This window comes from Pleurodeles waltl, chromosome 3_1, assembly GCF_031143425.1.
Source record: "Pleurodeles waltl isolate 20211129_DDA chromosome 3_1, aPleWal1.hap1.20221129, whole genome shotgun sequence".
NCBI lineage: Eukaryota > Metazoa > Chordata > Amphibia > Caudata > Salamandridae > Pleurodeles > Pleurodeles waltl.
Window position 1 is genome coordinate 1,494,026,451 of NC_090440.1, and position 26,300 is coordinate 1,494,052,750.

Here is a 26,300-nt window from a genome sequence, read left to right on the forward strand (position 1 = left end):
GCTCAAAACTGTATTTTATTTAAAAAATACTTTTAAATACCCATGATGTCTCTTTAGAGAATGGATGGATTAGTAAAGAGAGTTCTTTGTAATTTCATAAAACAATTAAGGTAGCAGGCCCACATTTTCTTTATTGTGAACCTTCAGCATTGGTTTAAAATCGATTTCATCATGCACTCACTAGCTACTTCTCTGTTTGTAATATAATATAAAGTCACTTTTTTTTTTTTTTTACTGTTCATAAAAGGAAAGTTATATCATCTATTGCAATCACCAATATTTGCATTGCATGAAATTAAAAGAATGCCTTCAAAATGTCTAACACAAGTAAGTTTATTGTTGCATGCAATGCCAATGAAATGGAAAGGGGAGAAGCATGGTACTGCAGGGCTCATACTAGCTAAAAGAAAGCGGGAACCATACTTACATGTTACCGCTCTCTAAGCTACACATACACTGAAAATGTGATCATAGTATTGAAAAGGTCCCAAAACATCATTCATAATTATCCAGTAACATACAGATATATACAGAATGCCTTTGTTAAATTATGATTTCATTTTAACAGACATATTTTCCCAACACGGAGTGTTAATTTTCTATGAGGCAATATGTTCATTGGTTTATGTAAAAGGGAAGGTAATATATTGTACTGTATACAGATATGTAATAATTTCGAATTTTCTAGTTGCCATAATTGTAGAGTCACATTTCTTTGTACAATGAAAACACTAATTTGCTCTCATAAGTTACATAGTATTTACATGGATTTGTAGGAATTTGGCCTGGCGTGGCCTGGTGTGTGGTGGTAAGTACACACTATATATATATATATATATATACACACACACACAATAGTAGAAATTAGCATAGAAACAACAATCATAGGCACAAATTAGTGAATATAGTGAAGGCCCTAGGGGAGGGCCAAACCATATACTGAGAAATTGGAATGCAAAGTGAAGTCCCCCACCAAAGGATGTGGAGTAATTAGAGGGGAGCTCGAGGAACTAAGGACCCCAAGACGTCAGTATCTGATTAAACCCAAGCAACCAGAAGAGCAGCAGTAAGTTCCTGGTCTTCCCAAGGACTAATTGGAGGAATTAGAAAATGGATTGTGCAAGAACAGGACCAGACTGGAAGAAACCAAAGGTGGACTCTGGAATAAGAGGACCTGCAAAAGAAGGGGACAGATTCTATTCCACAATGGAGTGTCCAGTGGGGCAGGAGCCACTACCCACCCTTCGGTAGGTGCAGAACCAGGTTGACAAGGGAAGGAGAAGATCAGCTGTGGAGCCCAGGAGGTGAAGAGGGGTCCATTGAGTAGTGTGGTGTCCCACATGTGTTGTCGGGTCACAAATGATCAGTGCTGCAGGAGAACCACCAACAAGCCTTGGCAAATGCAAGAAGAGCAAAAGAAGAGTTGCAAGGTTGAAGAGGACAAGCAAGACCCAGGGGACTAGACCCTCGGAGGGGAGTCAGCAGTCGGGAGAGCCAAAGACACAGTCACAGCCAGCAGAGGTAACCCGTTGCAGCTGGTACAGTACCTGAAGAGGAATTACGCGTTGCTGGAGAAGCAGAGAGGAGACAGTGCTTGGCAGGATAAAGTGCTACTCAGAACCTGAAGATCCTTTGGAGCAGAAGACAACAAGCCTTGGTAGTTGCGAGAGTCGTGGTGCACAGGGGTGCTGTCCTAAAAGGAGGGAAAAGGGCTCACCTTCTCCCAAGTTGGATAACTGGCAAAAGGACCAAGGGGACCACTGCAAACTACCACCTGTGATGCAGGATCCATGCAGTTCAAGGGGAGAGCAGATCCACGCAGCTGAACTTCATTGCTGTAGGTGCCTGCACTTGCAGGGGAGTGACTCCTTCACTCCAAGGGAGATTCCTTCTTGCTTCTTGGTGCAGGCTGAAGTCTTGCTTACCCCAGAGGATACACAGCAGGGAAAATGTTACAGCTGCTGGAAGGAGCCTGAGAAACAATGTTGCAAGTTGAGGTTGCCTCAGGTGTTGCAGTCTTGTTGGTTCCTGAAGAGTCCACATGCAGTTCCAGTGGCCAGAAGTCAAAGTAAATATTGCAGAGATGTTCTCTTGGAGTCTTGTATGTTGAATCTGGGGACCCACCAGCAAGAAAGTCCTTAAATAGCCCTAAAGGGGGATTTGGTCAACTAGCACAGTGACCACCTACCAGGAGGGGTCTCTGATGCCACCTGCCAGACCTGGCCACTCAGATGCTCCCAGGGGCCTTTTCCCATCTTGGTTTCAAGAATGCAGAATCGAGTGGCCACCTTGAGGAGCTCTGGACACCACCCCTGGGGTGCTGATGGATAGGAGAGTGGTCACTCCCTTTCCTTTGTCCAGTTTCCCACCAGAGCAGGGACAAGGGGTCCCTGGACTGCTGCAAACCAGTTTATGTAAGGAGGACACCAAATTTGCCCTTTAAAGAAAACCAGTGGCTACCTCTCCCAAGCCTTGTAACATCTATTTTCAAGGGAGAGGGTGTTGCATCTCTCCCCCGCAGGAAATCCTTTGTTCTGCCTTCCCCTGCTTGAGCTGGTCAAGCAGCAGGAGGGCAGAAACCTGTTTGAGGGGTGGCAGCCGCACGGGCTGCCAGCAAAACCCTAGTAGGCTGGTAGAAGCATTATTGGGGATCCTCCAATGAGCCCCCAGAGTGCATGGAATCCTATAACCAATACTGGAAACAGTATTGGGGTATGATTTTGACATATTTGATACCAAACATGCCCAGGTTGGGAGTTACCATTATGTAGCTGGACACAGGTATTGACCTGTGTTCAGTACACAAGTAAAATGGCATCCCCGCCCTTAAGAAGTCCAGTGCAATAGAATTGGATTTTGTTGTGGCACCTCTGTTCATGCAAGGGTGCTCTCACACACAGGGACCTGCACCCTGAACTCTGGGCTAGGAGGGACTACCACACAGGTGACTTACAGTGAAATGGTGTAGTGCTGTGGTGAAAGGGTGTATGCACCTTTTCATGCAGGCTGCAATGGCAGGCCTGCAGACACATTTTGAATGGGCTCCCATGGGTGGTACAATCCATGCTGCAGCCCATGGGGAACTGATGGTGTCCCAATGCCCTGGGTACCTAAGTACCATGTATTAGGGACTTATAAGGGGACACCAGTATGCCAATTGTGGGGTGCACAAAGGTCCTAAGCAACTAAATTTAAAGGTAGAGAGCACAATCATTGGTGTCCTGGTTAGCAGATTCCCAGTGAAAACTGTTTAAGCACATGATAGCAGGCAAAATGTGGGAATAACCAGGACAAAAAGAGTGATTTTCCTACAGATACATTTGTAATCACGTACGGTAAGAAGCTTATTAACGGTTTTGCTTTCTATGCATCTCTTTTCTGTCTTTCTTGTTCCTTCTTACTACATTTCTACATTTACCTGATGTTTTGCTAATGTCAATAAATACATACTGATTATTTCTAGTTAGAAAGAGAATGTGTTTTTTCATGAATTTAGTCAACAATGCTATTTTAAAGCTACAGTAGTGATACAAACACTTTTTATACCGTCTTCCTTTAAATAAGGGTTAACTGAAAATGATGATTTTCTGTGCAATTTGCAATGCTTTCTCCTAACAATAAACTGCTAGTACATTTACTTCAAATTAGTAAACTTACCTCAATAATAATATAATATTTAGAAAACCACCAAAAGAAATATAATATATTACTTTTTTAATAAGCTTAAGAATTAAACATAACACAACTTTTTCAAAATGTATTGTCTAGTATTTGAAATCATAAGAACAAATTCACCTTTCACATAATAGCACAAATCGAAGTAGCACTAAACATATCTGTAGGAACAGCTTGCTACAATATAGATATTTAAATATATACTTTAATATAATTTTACTTTAAAAATTCAACACCACTTTGATCTGGGGGCTACCTGTCCTATACCATCACATCAGGGGGTGCCGACTAGCAGCACCTGTGTGGGGAGGAGCAAAGTCTCTGCAAACGTTCTTAGCACCAACAACAACCCGCTGCTTGGGACACCACTTTGATCTGGGAACTACCTGTCCCATGCAACATCATGCCAGGAGGGGCCGGGAAGCAGAACCTGTGTGGGGGAGCAGCGAAGACCACCCAAGCGCTCTCAGTATTGACAACAACTCCGCTGTGTAGGAGGCCATTTTAATCTAGGGATTACACATCCCATGCATCATCGCACCAGGAGGTGCCGACCAGCAGCACCTGTCTGGGGGAGGAGCAAAGTCTCCCTAAGTTCTCTTAGCACCCATGACAACTGTGATGCACCGAATGCATGAGGGCCATGTCTGGACAAAGTCTGGACCTTGGGAAGGGCTGTCCTGCAACCATCAGCACCAGGAACAAGCAGGGCAGGGCCACCTCCCCTCAGTTCGACAGTTGGACTTTTCATGTTACGGGTGATAGTGTCGTGTAGGCTCTCATTATTCTAATGAGACTACTGGATTTTTGAACAGCAAGGTCGTCCACAGAGTGGGAGACTGAGTCTGACCCACGGTGGGCGACACCTGTCACTCTAAATCCGGGTTTTGCTCCGGCTAACTAGCAATGCCTCATCTCTACCAAGGGATAGTGATGATTGGGCAGCCGAGTGCATGACATATTAGGCTTCTCATGGAAGTCGTGGTCACTCAGGTCGCATCTGGTTCTCTCATTTACAATTCAGTCTCATATATAAATGACAAACAGAAGCAGTATATGTTTAAATGATTAGTCTAATAAAACAACTACATCTTAGATAGCAAAGCTTGAGCTGCAATAACCAGGACGACACAACAAGACAGTATTAAAATGGTGACGCATAAGAATAACGCTATCATATTGTCACTATGATCGATGGATTATTTCCTATCTGAATCATAATCTGAGCACAGCATTTTAAGCTCTAATTCTGCTTTCAGGTTCCCCCGGGATGACATCGACCCTCATACCTGAGCAAAGGCCTGTAGTCTGCGTTAGCATCTGTAGTGAAGCATTCAGCAATCAGCATACAGTTGTGGTTCCCTGGCTGGAATCTCCCTCTTAATGTATAATGGGACTAACAAGTATTTTTTATAATAACACAGCTGATGTTCTAAGAAAATGTCCCTACGTAAGGATGTGTATTTTCTACAAATGTTAGAGACTAAACTTCTACCACTTTCACTGGCAATGTACCAAACTGTAGCCTTGAATGAAGCACAGAGTGATCAAGAATGCCTTGTTTGAGAACACAGTGCTGGGCTAAGCAAAACAGTTAGATAGATGAAAAATAAAACAAGAGATGAAAAATAAAACAAGGCCGTAAAACGGTTATCGTAAAAATAAAAATGCAAAGCCGAATAAAATATATCTAGGTTAAAGTGCACAGCGGCCTAGTGTGTTAAAATAACGTGTATGGAGCAATAACTAAATTGGCAACACAACACCCTCCCCTTGACGGTTGAAAGTGGTTCAAAGCCAAAACTAAAATCACATCGCTAAAAGCTCAACCTAAGATATATATAAAAAGCACGTCAATTTGGACAAATCAAAAAAGACACACAAGCATACTACGTGGCAATTTAAAACATGAGCATGTGACTTATAATTGAATCAAAAGGACATGTCAATTTAGAAAAGTTCCAAACTAGGTACGAGTCATGGAGTTCCAGATACAACTCAGTTTAATCTTCTATTAACATATTTGTGTGCACACGTTTTCAGACTGTTTGCTGGGGGAACCAGGTTTCAAGGAGGAGGGTCTGTGTTGCTACTAATAGATGGGGTGAGGACGCTAGCCCCTGAATTTCTTGAGGCGGGTACTCATCACCAACATGTTAGTAGGCCCTCTTATACCCAAGGGGTGAGCCGCACCTTGTTGTTGCTGAAATTGGGGTGAGTATTTGCACCTCCAGAACTTCTAACTTCTGGGAGTCGGAGACACACCATTAATACGTCAGCTGGGAGCCTCCTGATCTCTTCTTCATCCCCTGGTCCGTCATGCTCTTTGTTGCTGGTAACAGTTGGTGCGAGGACTTTGGCCCCTTGAATTCAAAGTTGGTAGGACGTGGTGCCTGGTATCTGCACCTGCTACTCTGCATTAGTTGGGCACAGCTCATTTATTTTGTATTTACCATTATATATTGTCATGCAAGGTCATGCCTTCTTGCTCTCTGTTCTCCGTGTGCCTTATAAGTATTGTTTGCTCATGAAGCATGTTTGACCACTTCCTCCAGCCTGAATAGATGTATTAAGTTAAATCCTTGCTGGTTGGCTTTATAGCTGAAGGTATTCGGGTTGTGTTTGTTGCTATACTCTTCCCATTAAAATCAGGTGTTTATTATTGTATCTAGTGCAGCTAATGTGGGAGAACTCTTCTGAATCCACTACAATCCCCTGATCTAGATACCTTTATATAACATAGGAATACACACTATCTAGGGATTTTCAGGGATACCCTAGCAACATACACTTACCACCATGGTCAAACGCAAGGCTAACGACAAACTATCAGAGTTGGGGAAGATGATGAAGTAGCTAAGACACACAGCTGAAAATTGCACTCTTCATATGATAAATGTACTCATTGAAGGGGCTGAGGACTTCTTAGCCACAAAAGACAAGGGTACAAAAGCAAGGAAACGTAGCAAGGGGGAGTATTAGGCCCTTCCTTAACAAGCCAGTTATATCTAGGAATACCACCCATACTGGTGCTAATGTTCAATTTGATACATTTATATCCCCTGTGTCCAGCAAGCAAAGTCATCCACTTGAACAGACATGGGCCTTGGTTACCACTGCACCCACTGTCGGTGTTGAATTGCACAACAGATTTCACATATTGGGGACTACTGACAGATCAGTTTGTGACCATATCCAGCCAGCTGTGTCTTTCTTCTATCTCAGACATGTCTTAGACAGGGACAATTAAAACCTACAGGTAAGCTCCCTAAAGGATGAGATATCCTACTTAGGAGATTGTATTGGTGGGTTGACCAAAGATCTTGACTCAAAAAGGACAACTTGACAACTTTGTTATTGAACTTAAATCTTACTTGCCATCAAAAAAAGAAGGATGACCTTGCATGCTCTAGCCTAACCAAACACTTAAGCTACATTGCAGCTGGTGGGTCACCAATATGTCCAGTAGCATGGAATTTAAAATCACAAATGTATACCAGCTGCAGATCAGGCAGGGATCCTCTCTTGCCCCCCAGAACACAGGCCTCATCTTAAAGGATCCACAAGGCATGAACAGAAGTTGCCACTAACAGGTATGGATAAAAGGCCACTTGCACATAGTAGTCTAAACACGCCAATGTTAAATGTCCAAGAATTAAAATCTAGACCACAAAGGGATAGCTTTAAGAAATATGACATATTCAAGATCAATGTCCCAAGACTTACAGTAGGTTCTAGTGAATCACAAGAATCGCTGATTAATAAAACCATTCACTAGTTTCGAAAAGTCAGAAACTGTAGGTCAATTATTAGGGAGGACATACTAAATGCTTCTCATTTTACTGATAAATACTCAACCTTTGATCATATTGGTCTATGACTTGCAATTCATGTGCTTCTGGATGACTCATAGCATTGGAACACAGGTTAAGGCCTGTTATGGGGTTGAAAATGAAACTGAAGATACATCTCCCACAGTCTGTACCTGATACTGCCAATAGTTGCAGGTCCAAGCCCCTTCTCTGCCAAGATTCATCCCAAGTATCTCCTGCTCATCAGACAAATCTTTCAGAAGTAGATTGCTGACACAGTATCCAGCGCAAGCGTGTTTTACAATCTTTGCATCAAAGACATCTATAAGTAAACAAAACACTCCCGGCTGTTTCTATGAGGGTTGTTTTTTCTAACAGGGAAAGGTGCAATTATCTGCAGCTGTCATATTACTCCCAGAGGCTAAAGTGATTCAGTCTAGTGATTTACTCGACCCAACCCCTCAGTGGAACTCCTGTCCAATTAACCCTATAAGAGTACTATCCTGGAATGTAGCAGGGGTAGAGGCTAAGCTCACCAACATTGAATGGAGCTCCTTAATAGATCAACATCTCATTGTGTTACTTTAAGAAACATGGGCAACAGAACCAGTTTTTAGGTCAGGGTACATCTGATTGTCAACATATGCTGTACCAACAACAGCAGGCAGAGCATCTCTGAGCTTGTTGATCTGTTTAAAAATGGAGATATTTGTCAAAACTAAACAAATCCCGACTGACTGCTGAGATATATTGGGCATAGTTATCTTTGCAGGCAGTTCAACTGAGTTCATGCACATCACCATTTTTAACATATAGATGGTCTATCCCTGCTAATTTACAGTCAGCCACTATTGACCAACTTTCTGCTATGATTGACCAATCATAATTAGCTGAAAATAATTGCAGGTGATTGTAACACACCAGTTGGGGTGGGGACTTCATACTTAGCCCAACTGCTGGGTGGCACAAATTTCCGTGTGATGTCCTTTGCTGTTGCAAACACAAGCCAGAGGAGAACAAAGGTTGCTGGCCAGATTGCTGACCTGATGGTTACACATGGGCTGAGGGTACTGAACAGCTTAATTCCTTCTGATTCTCCTCCCCATCCCACCTTTAAGAGAGTTTTGTACACAAGTAATATCAATTATAATTTTTTACACACAAAACCTTGGCTTTATGTAGTCGACATGGTGGGGGTCCCCAGAATGGACAGTGAACATGGAGTGCTCTGTGCCCAAATGTGGATCATAAAGAGGAATATATACTGTGGTCTGTACTATATGTGATGGAACCTAAGCTACCGGGCACAAAGGTGTCTTCTATTCTTGCTAAAATGGAGGCAAGGTTAATTGAGAAGTATGGTACAGCTAGACAAGGTTTAAATGACTTAGATAAAATGTGGGCCCTGATAAGAAGTTAATAAAAATAACATGAATTGATCATATCGCTAGTTGGCTATATTGTGACACATTTAGATGGAGATGCATATACAGATACTGGCCTTCAAGAGTACTGCATAGTATAATGAAGAGAGAGTGGCAATTTCAGTCGCGTAAGCAGAGTTTAGAGTATTTAATATTTATTTGAAATTTGTATTGATTTCTGGCATTTAGATATATATCTGGAAGCTTTTACTAGCTTTGCTCTGTACTTTATTCACACTGCAATATGGCCGCCACACTATTTTGCCACACATTCATACATATAGTGGGTTCCATGATTAATGTGCAGGACGATGGAGAGAGTGCAGCAATTTCAGTTCTGCAGACAGAGTATTTCATATTTATCTGAGATCCGCATTGATTATTGATATTTAGATAACATACTTGAATGTTTCACTAGCTCTGCTCTCCATTCTATTTACAGTGCAAAATGGCTGCTAAATAATTTCCCAGACGCAGCTCCTTTGAAGAGAGGAGTCAAATGATAGATCCTTAAATAGGGTGGTGCATACACACGCAAGATTATTGGGAAGCCTGGGTGTAACATTTGCAGTTGGTAATTTGGTGAACGTAAACACACTGTAAGGTTTTTATGAAGGCGGGTTACATCTTGGTATACCGAACATGAAAGAAAAAGAAGGTAAGTAAAAACAATCGTAACAACGGGCGGGTACGAGTGATAAATTATTGTGAAGTTATTGTGCTTAATAATTTTTTACGATATTTTTACAGGTGGTAGACAAAGGTATATGTAGCCGGATGCTGGTGAAAGTGCATATGGGTCTCCAGATTCTTTGTTTTTTCTCGCTAAAGAGAACACGGCTGTTTGAGAATGGTATAATGAGCAGCAAGTAGAAGTATATGGTCATTTATAAAATGGTGTTGATTACACATTATATTCTGAAGACACAAGATTGGTGCTAAACTTAGATGTATAGAGGTTTTTCTACATAAAGTGCATTTAATGTGTGCAAGTATTACTTGGTGTGACACCAGAATGCATTTATCACTGCATGTGGCTCTTGATGAAATAGAACATGTATTTGTTTGTTACACCAATATTTTTGGGATGTGGTGGGAACATAGATAGGATGTTGAGTATACTCAATGGTGAACAGGGTGCGAAACCCCCCTGGCGGGAACAATTATGTTATAGTTTACACTATAATTAAAACTAAAATTTAAATTACACCTTTAAAATTGTGTATATAGGCACTGTTTCCTATGTCCTGATGAGGCCTGAAGTTGGAGGGCTGAAACGCGTCAACTACTAAGGAGGAGTGCTATGAAATTTTTGATTTATGAGACTATGATATGGGATTATACCATTAATAATTTACAGGAATATGTGCCAAAGAGTGACAGTATTAATCACTACTACCTCAGTTGGAAGACTGCTCGCTTGGAAAAAGGTTCAGCAGCCGGCAGATATATAAAAAAAATTGTTTGGAAGCTTTCAGTGCAAGAGACTTTTTGAGCACTCATTATTGAGTAATATATGTTAAGCCACTATGTGTTGTGTGATTAGCTGTGTATATATAATTTATATGTAGATGTTGTATATATTTGATATGTTAAGTGTATGTCCATTTTTGTTAAGTTCTTTTATTGATTGTATGTCTTTGTAATATTAGAGTGAGACAAAGGGAGACTGATTTTATTTTACATTAGGAATGATGATTAAATGATTAATTTATGTTCAGTGATCCAGTAATATTTTCACTTTGATATAAAATGTACATGCATTTATCCCTGCTAATTATCAATAATTTCTACTGTGCCCAAATGTGAGCCAGCCCCTTTATGAATATATTTATTATGCATAACGACCGTTTAAGTGCGGTCACTACCATGATCAATAGAAGGAATGTAAAATGAGCCTTGATTTCAGGAAATGTTAGAGCTTTGTCCCAAATATACCAACCATTTGTGGAAATTTTGGGCCCATAAGAACTAATTGAAAAAAGGCTGATCAATTTCGTAAGTCTTTATGTGAAATAATGGAACACATAAAACACAATTTTTCTAAAGAAGGGTCTAGGGGGTCAGCTGGTGGGCAAATGCCCTGGGAGGTATGTCAGCAAATGCAGATCTGCCAAAACAGCTGTACTAGAAGTGGCCAGGAAAGGCGACCGGAGGGATTTAAAAGAGGCAAACAGAGAATACAGAGCAACTTTGGACAATTGTGAAAGTAGATATTAGACAACACAATGGAATGACCTTACAGATTCTCTCCAACACAAGGTCATTAAGGTATTCTGGAAAATAATATACAATGGAAATGGTACTATAGATGTTGACCCGATGCAGAAGTACAGTCAGATCTATGGGTCGCTCATTTCTCTGTATTATATAGCAAGTGAGCTATTGATTCTCCTCCTTGTTTCTAGAATCTTCTAACTAATGCAGACTATAATGATGAAGAGGAGGATAGAGCCATAGTAGAATTTGATTTGGCACATACGATTCAGGCATAACATCAAATGAAGATGGAGAAAGTGCCTGGCCCTGATGGCCTCCTTGGAGAATTTATCTCAACCTGCAATCTGGGTCCCTTATTTAAATACCCTGGGTAATGCCATCATGAAAGGGGGGGATATTCCACCTTCCTGGTGAGGAACTATCATATTGCCCAACTGCAAAAAGGGAGGGTAGGATGCGTTTGCCAAATAGAGAGGAATCAGTTTGATCGACAACAGTCACAAAATCTTCTACAGACAGCTTCTGTCAAGACTTTAGTCATGGATAGCAGATCACCATATTCTTTCTATCAAGCAGGCTTCAGAAGCAACGTCAGCACCCTGGACCAGGTCTTCCACTTTAAGATGCACTAATGAAAATACATCGCCTTGAAGCAGTACCTTCTTTATATAGACTTCATGAACTTTATGGCTGTCTTTGACCTAGTTGCTAGTGAAAATCTACGGAAGGTGTGGGAAAACTATGGCATTCCTGGTGACCTTTTCAAAGTCTTGAAAATCCTGCATTTGGTGACCTTTGCTCAGGTTAGGTGGAATGTAGGTGGGCATCTTACACTTAAAATACCAATAAATCATGGCATGACAGAGGGACGTTTGCTTGCCCCCACGTTGTTTAGCCTATATATCAATGGCATAGTTAAGTGGCTGGCAAACTGCAATCATGATGCGCTAAAATCTGCAGGTGTTGGCACTCCAGTTCTCATGTTTACAGATGACATGTTGCAGCTAGCCAGAACCCCAGTAGTCCTCAAGTCTCTCCTGGATCATTTTACGTATTTTTGTACATCTGCAGGCCTTGAGAAAACCCCTGCAAATCACAATATATGACACTGAATACTCATTGTTCCTTTCGAGGCAAGATGCAGGTGGAGAAGGTGCCCTTGGAACAAGTGAAAAATTTCGATTATTTGGGTGTCAGATTAAATGACAATCTGTCCTGGGCTCCTTATATAAAAAAGAAGAGCCATATTGCACCAAAGAACGGCAGTTATAGTCAGGAAATGCAAGACCACCTCTAGTGGGACGGTCTCCCTGGCTCTTGAAGTTTATAGGGTCTCCGCTCTGGTTGCGCCTACCTATGGAGCAGTGTTGAGGCTCTACCGACCTCCTTTTTTGTCTTAACCTAAAACGGATTTATCAGGTCACTGCTTTCTTTGCCTTCGAGCACTCCTTTGACATTTACATTGAGAATTGTCCTGTATGTAATAATGTTTTATAAATTGTATGTCCCACTTCTATAATTTTTAGAAGCCAAACTAAAGTAAATATTGATTGAAAATTCAACGTTGTGGTCATTTTTTTGAGAAACATACTCGTGATGTGAAATTTGTGAACTGTTAATCTACACTCTGTGGTAGAAAAATTACTTGCATGTTCATAACTACCACATTGTTAATTAAGTTCAACAAAGGCACAACAAAAGTGTTACTTTTGTATATTTAAGATGTTCTTTAAAGATATGCATATTGATTTTAGTTAAGTGATACATTATGTAAGAATGTGTTTTAAATCAGTCAGGGGCAGATTTCTTGACACTAGTGCAAAGTCAAAAACTGATACAAAGTTAAAGTGTTGATAAAATATTAACTTTCCAGAGACAAATTTATTTTGTTCTGAAAAGTAGCCCTAACACTAATGCAAATACCACTGTGTTCTACTTTTTGTTACATTGCATCAATGATGGTACTCTTGGAAGGTAAGTGGACTTTCCCACTCAACCCTCATGCTTTTTGATGCCTATCCACTCCACCAGTATTTGCATATCGGACTTTGCACCAAAACGTAAATTGTTGTTCTGCTTTGCACTAGTTTTCATCAATGCCACGGTAATTCTGTTTAAAAATGTAAGCTTAACTTCAGCTAGCTTTATTTGGTCTTATAAGTTTGTTATAAACAAAAAAACGGTACTTACATTAATTTTATCTTGTTTTTTTTACATTTATATTTTTTAAATGAAAGGACCAGTGTGGTAGCCTTTTTGTTTTGTTCTGTGGCCCTTGACGGGTGCAAACGAATAACCCATTCACTTGGAGTATGTCCATATTGGCTGACGTGGCAGTGCCAGACTGCTAAAGATTCTAATCCAACTCTGACCCAGCCTGACACACATTATCCACTTTACATTGTCTATGCCTTTGTGTAGCAGGGTTTGTGAAAACTGGTCTGAGGACAGAGAATTGTCAGAGAGATTGATCTGTACCCAGACACGATAGTGCATAGCTCAATGGCACACACACTGTTCCTAAAGAAAAATCAGAGCGGCAAAGGATGTCTTCAGCGGGAATGTACTAAAGGAGATCGCTAAAACTTTTAACAAGCCACTCAAAAAAGTATTTTTCGATAGTGTCACTGTTTTAATTCAAATGAGAAACATATCTCTATAAAGCTCATGACCTCATCATATGTAACACAATATACGATTTCACCAGTATTTGGCAATCCTGTGCTGAACATCACTTTTAGTACTGTGAAAATACTAGGACTAGATATTGCTATTTATTTTTTTACAAAGTAATTTTATATATAAGAGTTTAACTTTCTGTCATCCAATATCATTTTTACTATTCTCTCTCACTCACATAATCTTCTATGACTACACTGCTTTCTGAAATTATCTCTTAGTTATGATAATTCACATTCCTTAAGAAGCATTAGAGCCCAATTGGTATAAGGCTGGCTACCACCAAAAGGAAACAATGGCATATTACACAATGCTTGACATGCTAGCTGAACCTTAACCCAACAGGAGGCTCATGCCAAGACAGGCATCACACAGAATTGTCACCAGGGTGTATGAACGATGCTGCAGACTTGTCTACATGAGCAAATCACGATGCAGACAAGGTAGGCTCACCACTCACTGTCAGATAGCCAATGTTTAATCAACATTGCTTTGCCTTTATCGATGAAACATCCGCTCACCAAATTAGACTAGCTTAGTGAAAGTCAATGAGCAATGAATGTTCGAAGCTCTGGCATGTCTTCCTGAGACACAATACCTTAACAGATTGTTCTTAGCGATGCTTTCTCTTCTTAAGGAGTTAATTTCCTTTTAGGAGCCCCAAAGATTGTTTAGCTTTAAGAGATATTCCCTCCTGCCCCTGTCGTGAGGCTACTTTAGCTATTACACAGGCATATTATTGTAACCTAGGCCTGCAGTTTATCCCCTTTCACTCCAAGGCATACATTTTTATTTCTCAATTAATTTAGCAGAAGCCTTATTTTAGTGGAGATGTTTTCATTATTTTATCAGCTTGTCCTTTTACACAAACTTCTGTTTTTCTTTTCTCTGAACAGCATTCTCATTCTGTGCTCTATCCAAGGTTGTATGTGATAAGTTACGAATTATTGCCAGCACATAGCGTTCATCATGTACCCAACCGTTATACACAGAAATATAAGTGTGGTCATGCCAGGGCAGTTTTCTCAGAACACCAGATGTTTTATCATAAAACACCTCACTGTCCCCTACATGATAGAGGGGAATTTCAATTAGTTGCCATGGTACACTACATGCCATCTTTGCACATTTCTGACGCAATCTCTCCCTCCATGTGGGAGAATTTGCAGTAGAGCAGCAGACCTCTTCTTTACCTACAATCACAGATTTGGAGGATGGAGTTCTCCCAGGGGGCCCAATGGGCAGATTAGGGCTTACATTGCCATGCTCTTGTAGAGAACCTTACTAGTGTAGTTAGGGATTTTAGAACAATCTTTTATTATGTTTTATCATCCTCATAATTGAATACAATCCTTTTTACATAGAATGCAATTGATTCAATAAAACTTATTGAATCAAGTCCTGCTTCTGTTTTGTTTTTGTATGTGTGAGAGAGATTTGACTGAGAGAAAGGGGAACATCTGTTCCACCACGATTTCCCTTAGAAATCCAGATGTCATGCGGGGGACTGCCACAAATCACCTTTTACTCTTGGGTACTGGTGAGGTACTGCTAGCTGGCTGGAAGGGTTAGGCAAACAGTTGTCACACAGCACAGGATCAGATTCAGTCCTCCACGCACAGTGGTGCTGCCACCCAAAACCAGCAGTATTGTAACTTATTGTGAGAGTCTATATGACACCTCCTTCTGGAACTGTGGGCAGCAGTGGATGTGTTAAAGCAGTGGCAGCTCCTCTGTTATGGAGGAGGACTGGTGCCCCACTTCTGGCACCAGGAGATAAATATATATAAAATAAAATGACAATAAAGCAATTAATAAAACAGCTTTATTATAATTTTGTTTTACATGAGGGAGCCTGAGCAGGCGCCGAGTCTAGAGAGGATGGTCATCCCTTGACAGCAGCAGAGGAGTAGGTGGGCACTGAAAGTGCAATGTAGGTTTGGCAGTCTGTCTTAGGGCAGCCAAACTGACATGCACACTTAGATATCTCCAGGTTTGTTAAATGGAGAATAGCAGGCACAGGCTCACACTCCCTGTTGGCACATAACACCAATCTGCTGTGTCCAATCCAGCGCTTCTCTCATGCTGGATAACACCAGCATGAGAGCAGCATCTGGATGGCTCAGGGAGTCTGCGAGCTTGTGCACTGGGAGCTGGAGTCAGAGAACACTGAGGCTGTGAGGCGACATGAGGCAGGTACGTTTTCTTTTCTTTTTTTATTTCAATTATTGTCCCCAGCGCTACCCTTCTACTATTACCTGCTATCAGGAGCCACTGTGCTGAAGTTAAAATGGGCTAAATTTGTAGGCAATAGAGGGATTACATCACTGAGAGTGGCACATAGTATAGCCCCTCACAAGTGTGATGGATATCCGATCTGCTGTATTACAAATGCATCAAAAATGGCACTTGTAATCAGCAGATGGGATGTCTGCCATGCTTGTGATGGAGTGTCACCTCTTGCAAAACTCTAACTAAGACCCTAAATCTCACATAGGCATGACATTGATGGAGCTACCTGAGCATAGATATAACTGTGTGCTAAAAGGGTTCTAAAGTGGTGCTACAGTAGGGAAATGTGCTGAAGGAGTTAATCATTAAGGTTACCATAACAATGCATGATAAGTGTTCACACATAATGGCTTATCATCACCTGGATTGCATAAACAATTGTGCTTTTCTAAATATAACGGTACTGAAATTGTGCTGGTGGTGCGTCTTTCTTTTCTTTCATCATAAAGCTTTGACCTGAATCAAGAGTGAGAACGGCAGCAAAGGCTAGAAGAAGAAGAGAGCTAAAGGAAGGTAAAACATGACATGCAGATTAAGCAAGAATGAAAAAATGCAGCAAGAATGAAGTAAAGAAAATAGAAGAGTAGGGTGGTCAAAGAACATTCTCAAAGAAAAATCTCAACTAGGCAATCCTGGCTTCTAGCATCACTGGTCATAACTTGTACCAAAATCTTTTGGGACCACACTTTTTTGGTAAAAAATAAAGATTGAGTCAGATCTAATGGTGCCTTGAATTGAGCAAAACATAATATACATCTGACAAATTTCCTTAACCTGAAAGACCAATCTCAGAGTTGTCTGTTAGACATATGCCATTTGTGACAGCTTAGGGTGATCTTCCCCCAACTTTCTGCATGCCTTCCTCCACTTTTCTGATATTGTTTTTGCTGGTTTTAAGACTATGTACACTTTACCACTGTTGACAAGTGCTAAAGTTCTTTTGCTCACGCTGATAAACATGGTAACATTGGCTGCTACCCAATTGGCATATTTAATTTACCTCTAAGTCCCTAGTAAATTGCACTAGATTTGCCTAAGGCCTGTAAACTAAATGCTAAGAGTGTGCCTGCAGCACTGATTGTGTCACCCACACAAGTAGTCCCTTAATCATGTCTTAGGCCTGCCATTTCAAGGTCTTTGTGTGCAGTTTCACAGCCACATTCACTTGCCATTTAAAAGTACTTGTCAATCATAAAACTCCCATTTTATTACATATAAGTCACCCCTAAGGTAGGCCCTAGGCAGCACATAGGGCACGGTGCAATGTAAGTAAAAGGCACGACATGTACTTGTACGTTTTACATGTCCTGGTAGTGAAAAACACCCAAAGTAATTTTCCACTGTTGTGATGCCTGCTCCTCTGTTAGGCCAGCATTGGAAATTCCCTTACACACTTTTAAGTGGTAGATCCTGATCTGAAATGAGTGGCATTGCCATGTTTCCGATACCTGGAATGGTAGTGAGAAATCCTGCTTACTGGTGAAGTTGGATTTTACATTAGAATTTTAGAAATGCTACTTTTAGAAATAAGGCATTTTTTCTGCACTTACTGCTCTCTGAGCCTTGCAGCCTGTCTCCAATCCATGTCAGGTATTTGAGGGTTGACAGCTCGCCTTGTGCATTCCACCCAGACAACCATTAACATAGGGCACTCAGCTACATCTGTATTCATCTGCATGCAGATGGGCCTTCCTTGGCATGAAGGGTAGAGGGGCTCTCACTTACACTTCAAAGGCTAGTAGTTTGACCCCATACAAAGGACTGAAAATCCCCCACAGATCACCTGGCGGACAGGGCTGGGTTCAAAGGGGAAATTGTGCACTTCAGAACCACTCTTTGGAGTCTCCTCCACTTCAAAGGCACATTTGGGTATATATAATGGTTCTGTAACTCCCTAAATTCAGACACTTCTGGACCTACAACTAGACTGTCTCAGAAGGACTGCAGTGCTGCCCAAAGGACTCATATGGGGTGCTTTTCTGGAAGGACTGCTCTCCTGCTTGTTGCCCTGTTGCCCCTTGACTCTGCTGGAAGAACTTTGCCTTCCCCCCACAAGTGATCTCCAAGGACTTGTCAGCGTGCCTCCTGTTAAGAAATCTCAGGCCATCAAAGACATCACCTAAGAGAGAAAATCCACCGTGCCAGAAAAATCAACGCAACGCCTGCAAAATTGACACAGCACCTGTCTGGTGTCTGAAAAATCACCACAGCACCTACAGAATCAACACAGCACCTGTTTCACCACAGTTCCATCATCACAGAGCGTCTGGATTTTCCACGCACCATCAACCCCACACTGCAATAAGGAATTGAGGCTGCCTGAGCGGAAATGAATGCATCGCCTTTCTGTGAGGAAAGAATTGATCATCACGCCTACCACACCAGAAAAACTGACGCATTGCTTTACTTTCTGTTGCCTCACATCCTCTGCTGCTTGCAGCATTCTTATTTTTGACTTATCTCACGTACTTTGTGCTAAATTGATACATCCATTGATTCCTAGGGATTAAGACTTACTTAAGCCTCTAAAAAGTGATATCGTGAGTGGTGCATATTGGATTTTTGTTGTTTTGGTCTTGTTTTGTTCAGTTAAATAGTATCTATTTTCCTAAACTGGTACTTTTTGTGGTGTTTCCACTTTGTTACTGCATGAGTTTTTGCACAAATACCTTAACAGTGCCTTCTAAGTTAAGCCTGTCTGCTCTGTGCCAATCTACCAGAGGGTGAGCACAGGATAATTTATGTTGTGTTGTGACTTACCCTGACTAGGACTGTAGGCCCTAGTTGGACAGGGTCCATACCTCTGCCAACTAGAGACCCAGGGCTTGTTTACAAAAATTTACACATTGCTGTGATACCGAACTGATGCATCAGTTTTCCTTCACCTGCATCATAAAAGTTTACAATGCAATGTATTTCCAATACTGCGCTCCATGGTACAAGGTCCCAAGGATGTGTCAGAAATTCTGAGGCATGTAGAGGATGGATGCCTGAAGGCATCCAGTCCAAAAGTGGTGCTCTGCTGTAGTTGGTCAGAAACTACAGCAATGGTCAAAATACAAAGGCTATGCATTCGTTTTGACTGACGCATAGTCTACTGTATAGGGACCAATGTAATAGAGAGTGAAAAGGTGAAAAACTCACCTTCTACTTTATTATAATGGTCCTGTATGTCACACATACAAGTGGGCATAGTGTACTTATGCGTATCACTATGCCTGTTTGTGTGTGACATAAGGCACTGATGTAGTGGAGTGTAACATGTACTGTGCTACCTACCTTATGTGTGCACTTACTTGTTGGGGGATCGATTGCAGCGCTGTAAGTGACTTCAGCTGGTCAGATTCTTCTGCCATAGCCACTGCATCATTTTTACGCCTGAGTTTAGCAGGCATAGGAATTTTGATGTATTTTGGACATTTCCCAAAGATGCACCACTTTGCTAAAACCTTGTAAATATGGATGCGGAAGCTGGGATTTCAAAAAATGCATCACTTTGTAAATATGGAGCATTAACACTGCCCTCCCTGAGTAAAAAAAAATGACTCAGCGATAGGGCAAGCACTTAGTAAATATGTGCACAAATTTCTAACAATATCATTTCATCATCCTCAAAGGAAAATTAAAGAAAAAAGCTGGTAATTATATTGCAAGTCAAAGTTAACGTTCAAAGTCGAAGTGCCTTGACTAACATTAGCTGCACCAACTCAGAAAAATTGACTGCAAAACCTCAAACCGCCATGTTCTACCACCGCGACGAGGCTTGCAAAACGATTACTTCACACCAGCCCTGCCACTAACTACAATAAAAGGCCTGCGGCAAAGTTTAACAAATGCTTAACTCCTGAGCTCCTACCTTTTCCTTTACCCTTGCTAATTGCTTTGAATCACATGCAACGCTATGTCAAAACCCATGCAAAACAAAACAAAAAATACATTCAAGTGACACTGATACTTGAACTAAGGTCACACAAATTGATACATATTTTTAATATGGAAATCTATGCGAGAAGTCTGTGTGGTCTCATAAGGGTAAGAGGCGGCACTTTGATTTCTCTTATTTCAAAACATGACTTTTCTTTAGTACCACCTACTTTGCTACAAAGGAGGCCCAGCAGTGAAAATATCCATCCATTGAACAATTCATAGGAATACATTTGCCATTACTGACTTAAAGGAAATTGTTTCATCTGCATCATGTATGGAATTGAGCTCAGGCCTGTTGTGCAATGATGCGTTTAAAATCGTCCCACTCTATAGTGTGTTACAAGTTGTGTGCCACAATGCAATTTGTTCTTTTTACATTTTGTTTGGAAATATTTGATTTGGTTGGTAACTTTGTGAAATAAAACTGTCCGGCAATAGTTATATTTTTAATTCTGAAAGCTGAAAACAAATATTGTAAACTTAAGCTATTAATAAAAACTCACTTGTTTTGCAGTTAAATTCGTCAGATCCGTCTGCACAGTCCTCAAACCGATCACACTCTAGCTCCGCGGCGATGCATTTCTTATCGCCGCACACAAATTCGTCCTTTTTACACGGTTTTGGTTTATATCTTGTTGTGGCTGGAACGTTTTAAGAAAATATTGCGATTTAAGCATTATTCACACACGTTTCAGAGCAAAAACAGAAATTAGCATGCTTCTCAAATATTGAAAATTACAGTTTCTGAAAGGTAGAACCGAGGAACATACAGTTTAGATTAAGATTAATTTCAAGGTAAATAAAATATTACTAATACGAGCTGCCTTTGAATTGATGCGTCTTAATCTGATGGGCTATTCCTCTAATTTCCACTTACCACAGAGATCTTCGTCTGAGTTATCACCACAGTCATCTACTTCATTGCAAATCTGCTCAGGGCGTAGACACACTCGGTTGTTTTTACATCTGAATAACCTTGTTGGCGGACATGGAAACTTCACTTTGAAATAAAACAAAAAAACAGGAAATTTACAGAGAAGTGCAACTAATGTAGGTATGTTCAGCTCTGAGTTGGTGCCATCGATTGCTAATGATATCTTATTAAAATTCACTTGGTTTAATACGAATAATGGATTTGTTCATAATTAGAAATCCATATATATTGTAACACATGGTATAGTCTGAAAGATTGTAGAATAGGAGCCAGTGTTCCTCAAGGGCTACCTCAATGTGCCACACCTGATGAATGACATTGTGTGTCACTATTATATGAACTTTGCCCCCCTTGAAGCGTACATTGGTATAGCATTGGAATGTAGGCCTGTGTCCTTGTGCAGCCTTACTGTGCAACAGTGTCATCCGCCAATGTGGATGACGTTGCTGATGAATGACCTTTAAGAGCTGAGGACATCCATGTCCATGCCAAAGGCTAGTCCTCTGGTGATTTGACCCAAATCACAGGAAGTATGCCACCTGTTGCGCTTCATTTAATCACATACGCTGTTGGGGGTGAGGGGAGGGGAATATATACTCCCACCTCACCCCCACCAGAATATATATTCTGAAGCTTGCTCAGAAGTTGCTTTGGCTTTGTTAATGGGATGCACACATGCAAATCGGCACATTCCCTTCTTTAAATGAGCCAGCATTATGTATCTGCCTTTACATTTGATATTAAAGAAGTGACTGCAATGTCCTTTGTGTAATGCAAAATTGTGCTGGAATAATAGAAGCAAAATAGCTGCCTATTTTGCACATAGTTGCTACTATAGAGGCTACTACTCTGTTGCCTAAGTTAAAGGAAAATAGTTGGTATTTTTTGCAAAAAAAACGAATTTAATTTGAAAATGCATACAACTTCACTGTTTCGAGAACCCGGTTTTGCCATTATATTTGTCACACAAAGTAAATAATTATATCTCCGCTCATTCAAGGCATGTCTATTGTTCAAGTGACTGAGAAAATAAAATGGATACCACACTTTTTTTTCCCCAGGACCTCTCTATAAGTTAAGTTATGCTAAATAAAATTTTAAAGTCATATTGTCTGCATGTTGGCAACAGGCTGTAAAATACAAGCTATGAAGTACAATTTAATTATTTTAAGAGAGAACATTGAACATAATATAGCCTTATAGCCAACTGCCAAGGGCTACATCGGTTGGTAAACAGCCTGAACACAAGTTGTAATCCAGAGCCCCAGGCAGAGGGCCTTTGGCAACTAGTAAAGCCTGAGGGAGAAGGACTAAAAGTTTTTAGAATAGCCTACCAACTAAAGGCAGAATGTTCTACATTAAAATGAGAGAAAGACGAAGACAAATGTTGGAATGTTGGAGCTCCAGGCTTATACCAACCATTATAATCTCAGAGGTACTTCATGGTCTTCAATTGATCTATCAAAATTCCAATATTCTAAATGAAAATAATGGTGAAGTCTATCATTTCATCACTGAAAAGGTAGGGCACACCTTCAGTCGTGACATAAAAGTGTCAGGACATAAAATGTCATCCTAATGTTATGGCCAGAATACCAAATATCAAAATACTGTGAAGGTAATATTTATAGGTACTTATATATACATATACACACTATTAACTCCACATATTTGTACATTGATAATAGGCATAACTTTGGTGTATCTTGTTGTGGAGGTAACAATAGCGAATCTATAATTTCTATGTATATTTACGTTCACAATATTTTAGTTCTCAATACTTATGCCACAGTTTTTTTGTCAGTTATTTCTGCCCTCGATATTCTGACAACCAGTCATTTTCCAATGTCGTGGTACAACCTGTTCTTGCCCAAGACATTTTTCATGAAGACTGCAATATCTATTAAGACTGAGTTTAGCTCATGTCAAAACATCAAATGATTCCACCTCCTCCCAATCCATTAAATTACATTTATAGTCAGCTTCATGGACATGCTACACCTTTACACGTTGCCACACAAGAAGCAGGAGCTTTCGCTGACCAAATATTGTCTTCTTTGAAGCACAACATTTTTATGAAATGCTTACTCTGAAGATGAACAAGCACCTGATTTCGCTTACCTCTTCAATATATAGCACTGGGTATTGGAGTATCTTCCCGCCCTTCATAAAGATAAGCAGCCAACCAAATTACACTAGCATTCTGAGAAGTCTTGCCTATTCATGCACTGGGGAGTTGGTTTATACTGCCATTGAGAATATGTGACTATACTGACATTTGTTGTACATATAATTGTTAGTGTAACATGTTTAACCTTGTGGAAAAATATGCTGTCATTTGTATTGCTTTTCTGCCTTAGATCTTTTGTACTTATAAGTTCTATGTTCCATGTGACATCAATAAGTTCTATGTTCCATGTGTCATCAGTGCCCTTGGGTTCTGGAGCTTTGTGGGTGGACAGTTGGAGTTTGGCTCTGGACCTGAGAGGGTGTTGATGACTGTTGTGGATCCAACAATAAATCTTCAACTTAAAACTTACACTGGAGTTGTGAATGAAGTTTCTTCTTCCGTCTGCTGCCACCTTCATACTACATTCGTGTTGCTCATATATTTCTCCAGTTATTTTGCAAAAGACTGTTTGCACTAGGAGACCTAGGAGCAGACAGCATAATTGACTTGTTCTCAATGAGCATATTCTATTCGTACATGATTCTGTTTACAGCTGTTTCACTTTCCTCCGTTTCTCTGATTCACCGCATTATCTCTGACTGACAGCAAGAGGGATACTGGGATTCAGTGGGTTTGAGGAATGCATGTGACACAGCTGAGAGAAGGACCAATGCCTTTGAAGCAACCTCTCTCTTCTTTTTTATGATCATGGAATGTAGTTCGATAATTCGACAATATTGTCTGTTGTTAGTTGGAAGTGGGCTCTCCTGCACTTATGAGTCGATTCCGTCAGTGCATAATGAGAGGAAAGTGGGAATTAACAACAATTAGCATCTAACAGTATACAGGCAAACGGGCCAATAGCCACCATCTGATCCTGTGACTATAGGAACCTGGTCCCTTGCTCTGTATGTTCATTCGGGTCTCCGAGTATTAGAATGTGGGCAAACACTATAGCCTTAGAACCCGCAGTAGCGGGCTCTACCGGCTATTAAAGGCCCGCTCCCGCGTTAAATGCCCGAGCCGAACGCGAGGGCATTTAACAAGGGTCAGACCGCCAGGGTCAGAATGAGGCCCTAAATGTTTATGTGCAAACATTCTTAGATCTCGTCTGTAAACAATATTTCATGCAATACAATGGTGGAAGGCAGAGGATAACGAAGCCTATAAAAGGCATATCGAACCATACCACACATTTCAGGAACTTCATCCGAATTGTCTCCACAGTCATCTTCTCCATCACATAACCAACTGCGTAATTTACATCTGGTATTATTACACAGAAACTCATCGCTTCTGCATATATTTCCCCCTGTAACAAATACAAAAAGTGATTGATACAGATTTTCAAATCAAATTGTTCTTTGTCCTATCCAAAAGTATCAATTACTTTTTATAAGAAGGGTTGGGCATTAAGGCAGCTATGTCTGACGAGTTCTAATTTAGAATTCCTGCTATTAGCATTATAGTAATGGTGTGCACGTGCCTGTTTCATTACTAAAAGAAAACATGTTTTTTGTATGAATGCATTGATGACCAGAGGGAAATGAGAGTGTAAGATAACACAACTTCATAGTGTGCAACATGAATATATCAATATAAAGCAAACTTGCAAAAACAGATGTTACAAATGATTTGAATTGGCAGACATCTGTCATATGTTGCTAAAGAGGTCAAAACTGTTTCCCTCTGCTTACTAGGTTAGATTAGTGCCATCAAGAAGAAAAAGGTTGTTCATTTTGGCTTATGGATTATGGAGAGACAAATGAGACCTCCTAGAGTGGGTTTTATTTTTTCTCCGAAATGCAGATCTTTCGAGATAAAAGCCAGTAGTTTTATGTGTTTTTTCTTTACATGAGACTCCACCGTTTGATGCTGGAGTACACGAAGTAAGGTACTGGGCCCACCGTGGATTATGGTGAACAAACATCTTCACATATGCAGAAGTAGAGAATAGGAGTGAGGAAGAAAAGAGGGAGGAGGAAGTAAACCAAGGAAGAGGATAGAGCTAGGAGAAACAGAGAAAGAAATGGAGATGGAAGAAAGGAGCGAAGGAGAGAGAAAAAAGGGGTCAATTGAAGTGAAAATTAAGTGACAAGTACAGAAAACAGGAATATCAGATCAAGTGAATATAGCACCCTATGAGAGGAGAAAAAAGTGGACAAAGTGCTGCCAGGTAAAAGGAGAATGGGGGGGAGGGGAGGAAGTAAATTGAAAAGACGTCAGTGAAAGAAAGGAGAAAGAGAGCGGATGGAAGCACAAGCAAGGATAGTATAGGAGTTTGAAAGGAAGAGAAGGAGGACAAGTGGCCTGTGAGAGGAATGCAAAAAAGGGCAGTGGAGGGAAGCGTGTTGCAAGTAAGTGGAGGTAAGAGAATGGGAGAAAGGAAAGCAGAAAGAAAAGGCGGGGATAACTTTCACCCAGACAATTCTGGTAAGCAAATGTGCCGGCCACTAGGTTTGCCATTTGTTCCCATTATCGAAAGCTGTACTCTGTAAGCCACGGCTCCTTTATCCTGTACAAATGCTCAAAGCATCACCTCTGCACTGCTATGAGAGCATTAAGGGGGAAGATTAGCAGATCCATATCAATTCCCCTGGCCTGAAAGAGAGCTGCATTGCCTTTTGCTTGCCTACGGTGCATTGCATCCCTCTCATTTATTTCCAATACATTCTATAAATTAGAAGAATTTTGAAAGATCTCTAAACAACACACTTTTATTTTTGCGTGAGACCTCTACTTTTAAAAATACATGCTGGTCGTATTGGAAGGAGTAAGTAAGATCGTGCCTTTAAATAAGCACTTGATGGTTATTGATTTTTTATGACATTTCTAGACGATTACATTGCACAAAAGAGGGTTATTTTTGTACTTATCACATTGCAGGGTTATAACTGATTTGTTCTTCTTGCAATAGTGTCACTTTTAGAGTCACAGATATGACATTGAAATGGTACACAGAAGCATGCTGAAAACATTTAAATGTAACACATGAGCAAAATGACTGTTGGGCTGCTATGACTATGCTTCAGAATCAAATAGCCACCACCGGATTCCATTGCAAACTAGTCACTGACTTTTCATATATCAAAAATATTTTCAAGTTAAAGCGCACTTGTGTTACAACCCAGAACCTTAAAAAAATAAAAATGTACTGGTTTTAGTGA

General features: G+C 40.6%; 1 protein-coding gene across 1 annotated transcript in view; it reads right to left on the minus strand.

Annotated features, from left to right (window-relative positions):
* LRP1B (LDL receptor related protein 1B) overlaps positions 1-26,300 on the minus strand; it is a 4,500,992-nt gene that overhangs the window by 442,178 nt on the left and 4,032,514 nt on the right. The window contains exons 73-75 of the mRNA XM_069225083.1: positions 24,323-24,445; positions 20,907-21,029; positions 20,533-20,670 (exon numbers count right to left, since the gene is read on the minus strand). Of these exons, the coding sequence (XP_069081184.1) occupies positions 20,533-20,670; positions 20,907-21,029; positions 24,323-24,445 (384 nt within the window). The remainder of the gene's footprint in view (positions 1-20,532; positions 20,671-20,906; positions 21,030-24,322; positions 24,446-26,300) is intronic.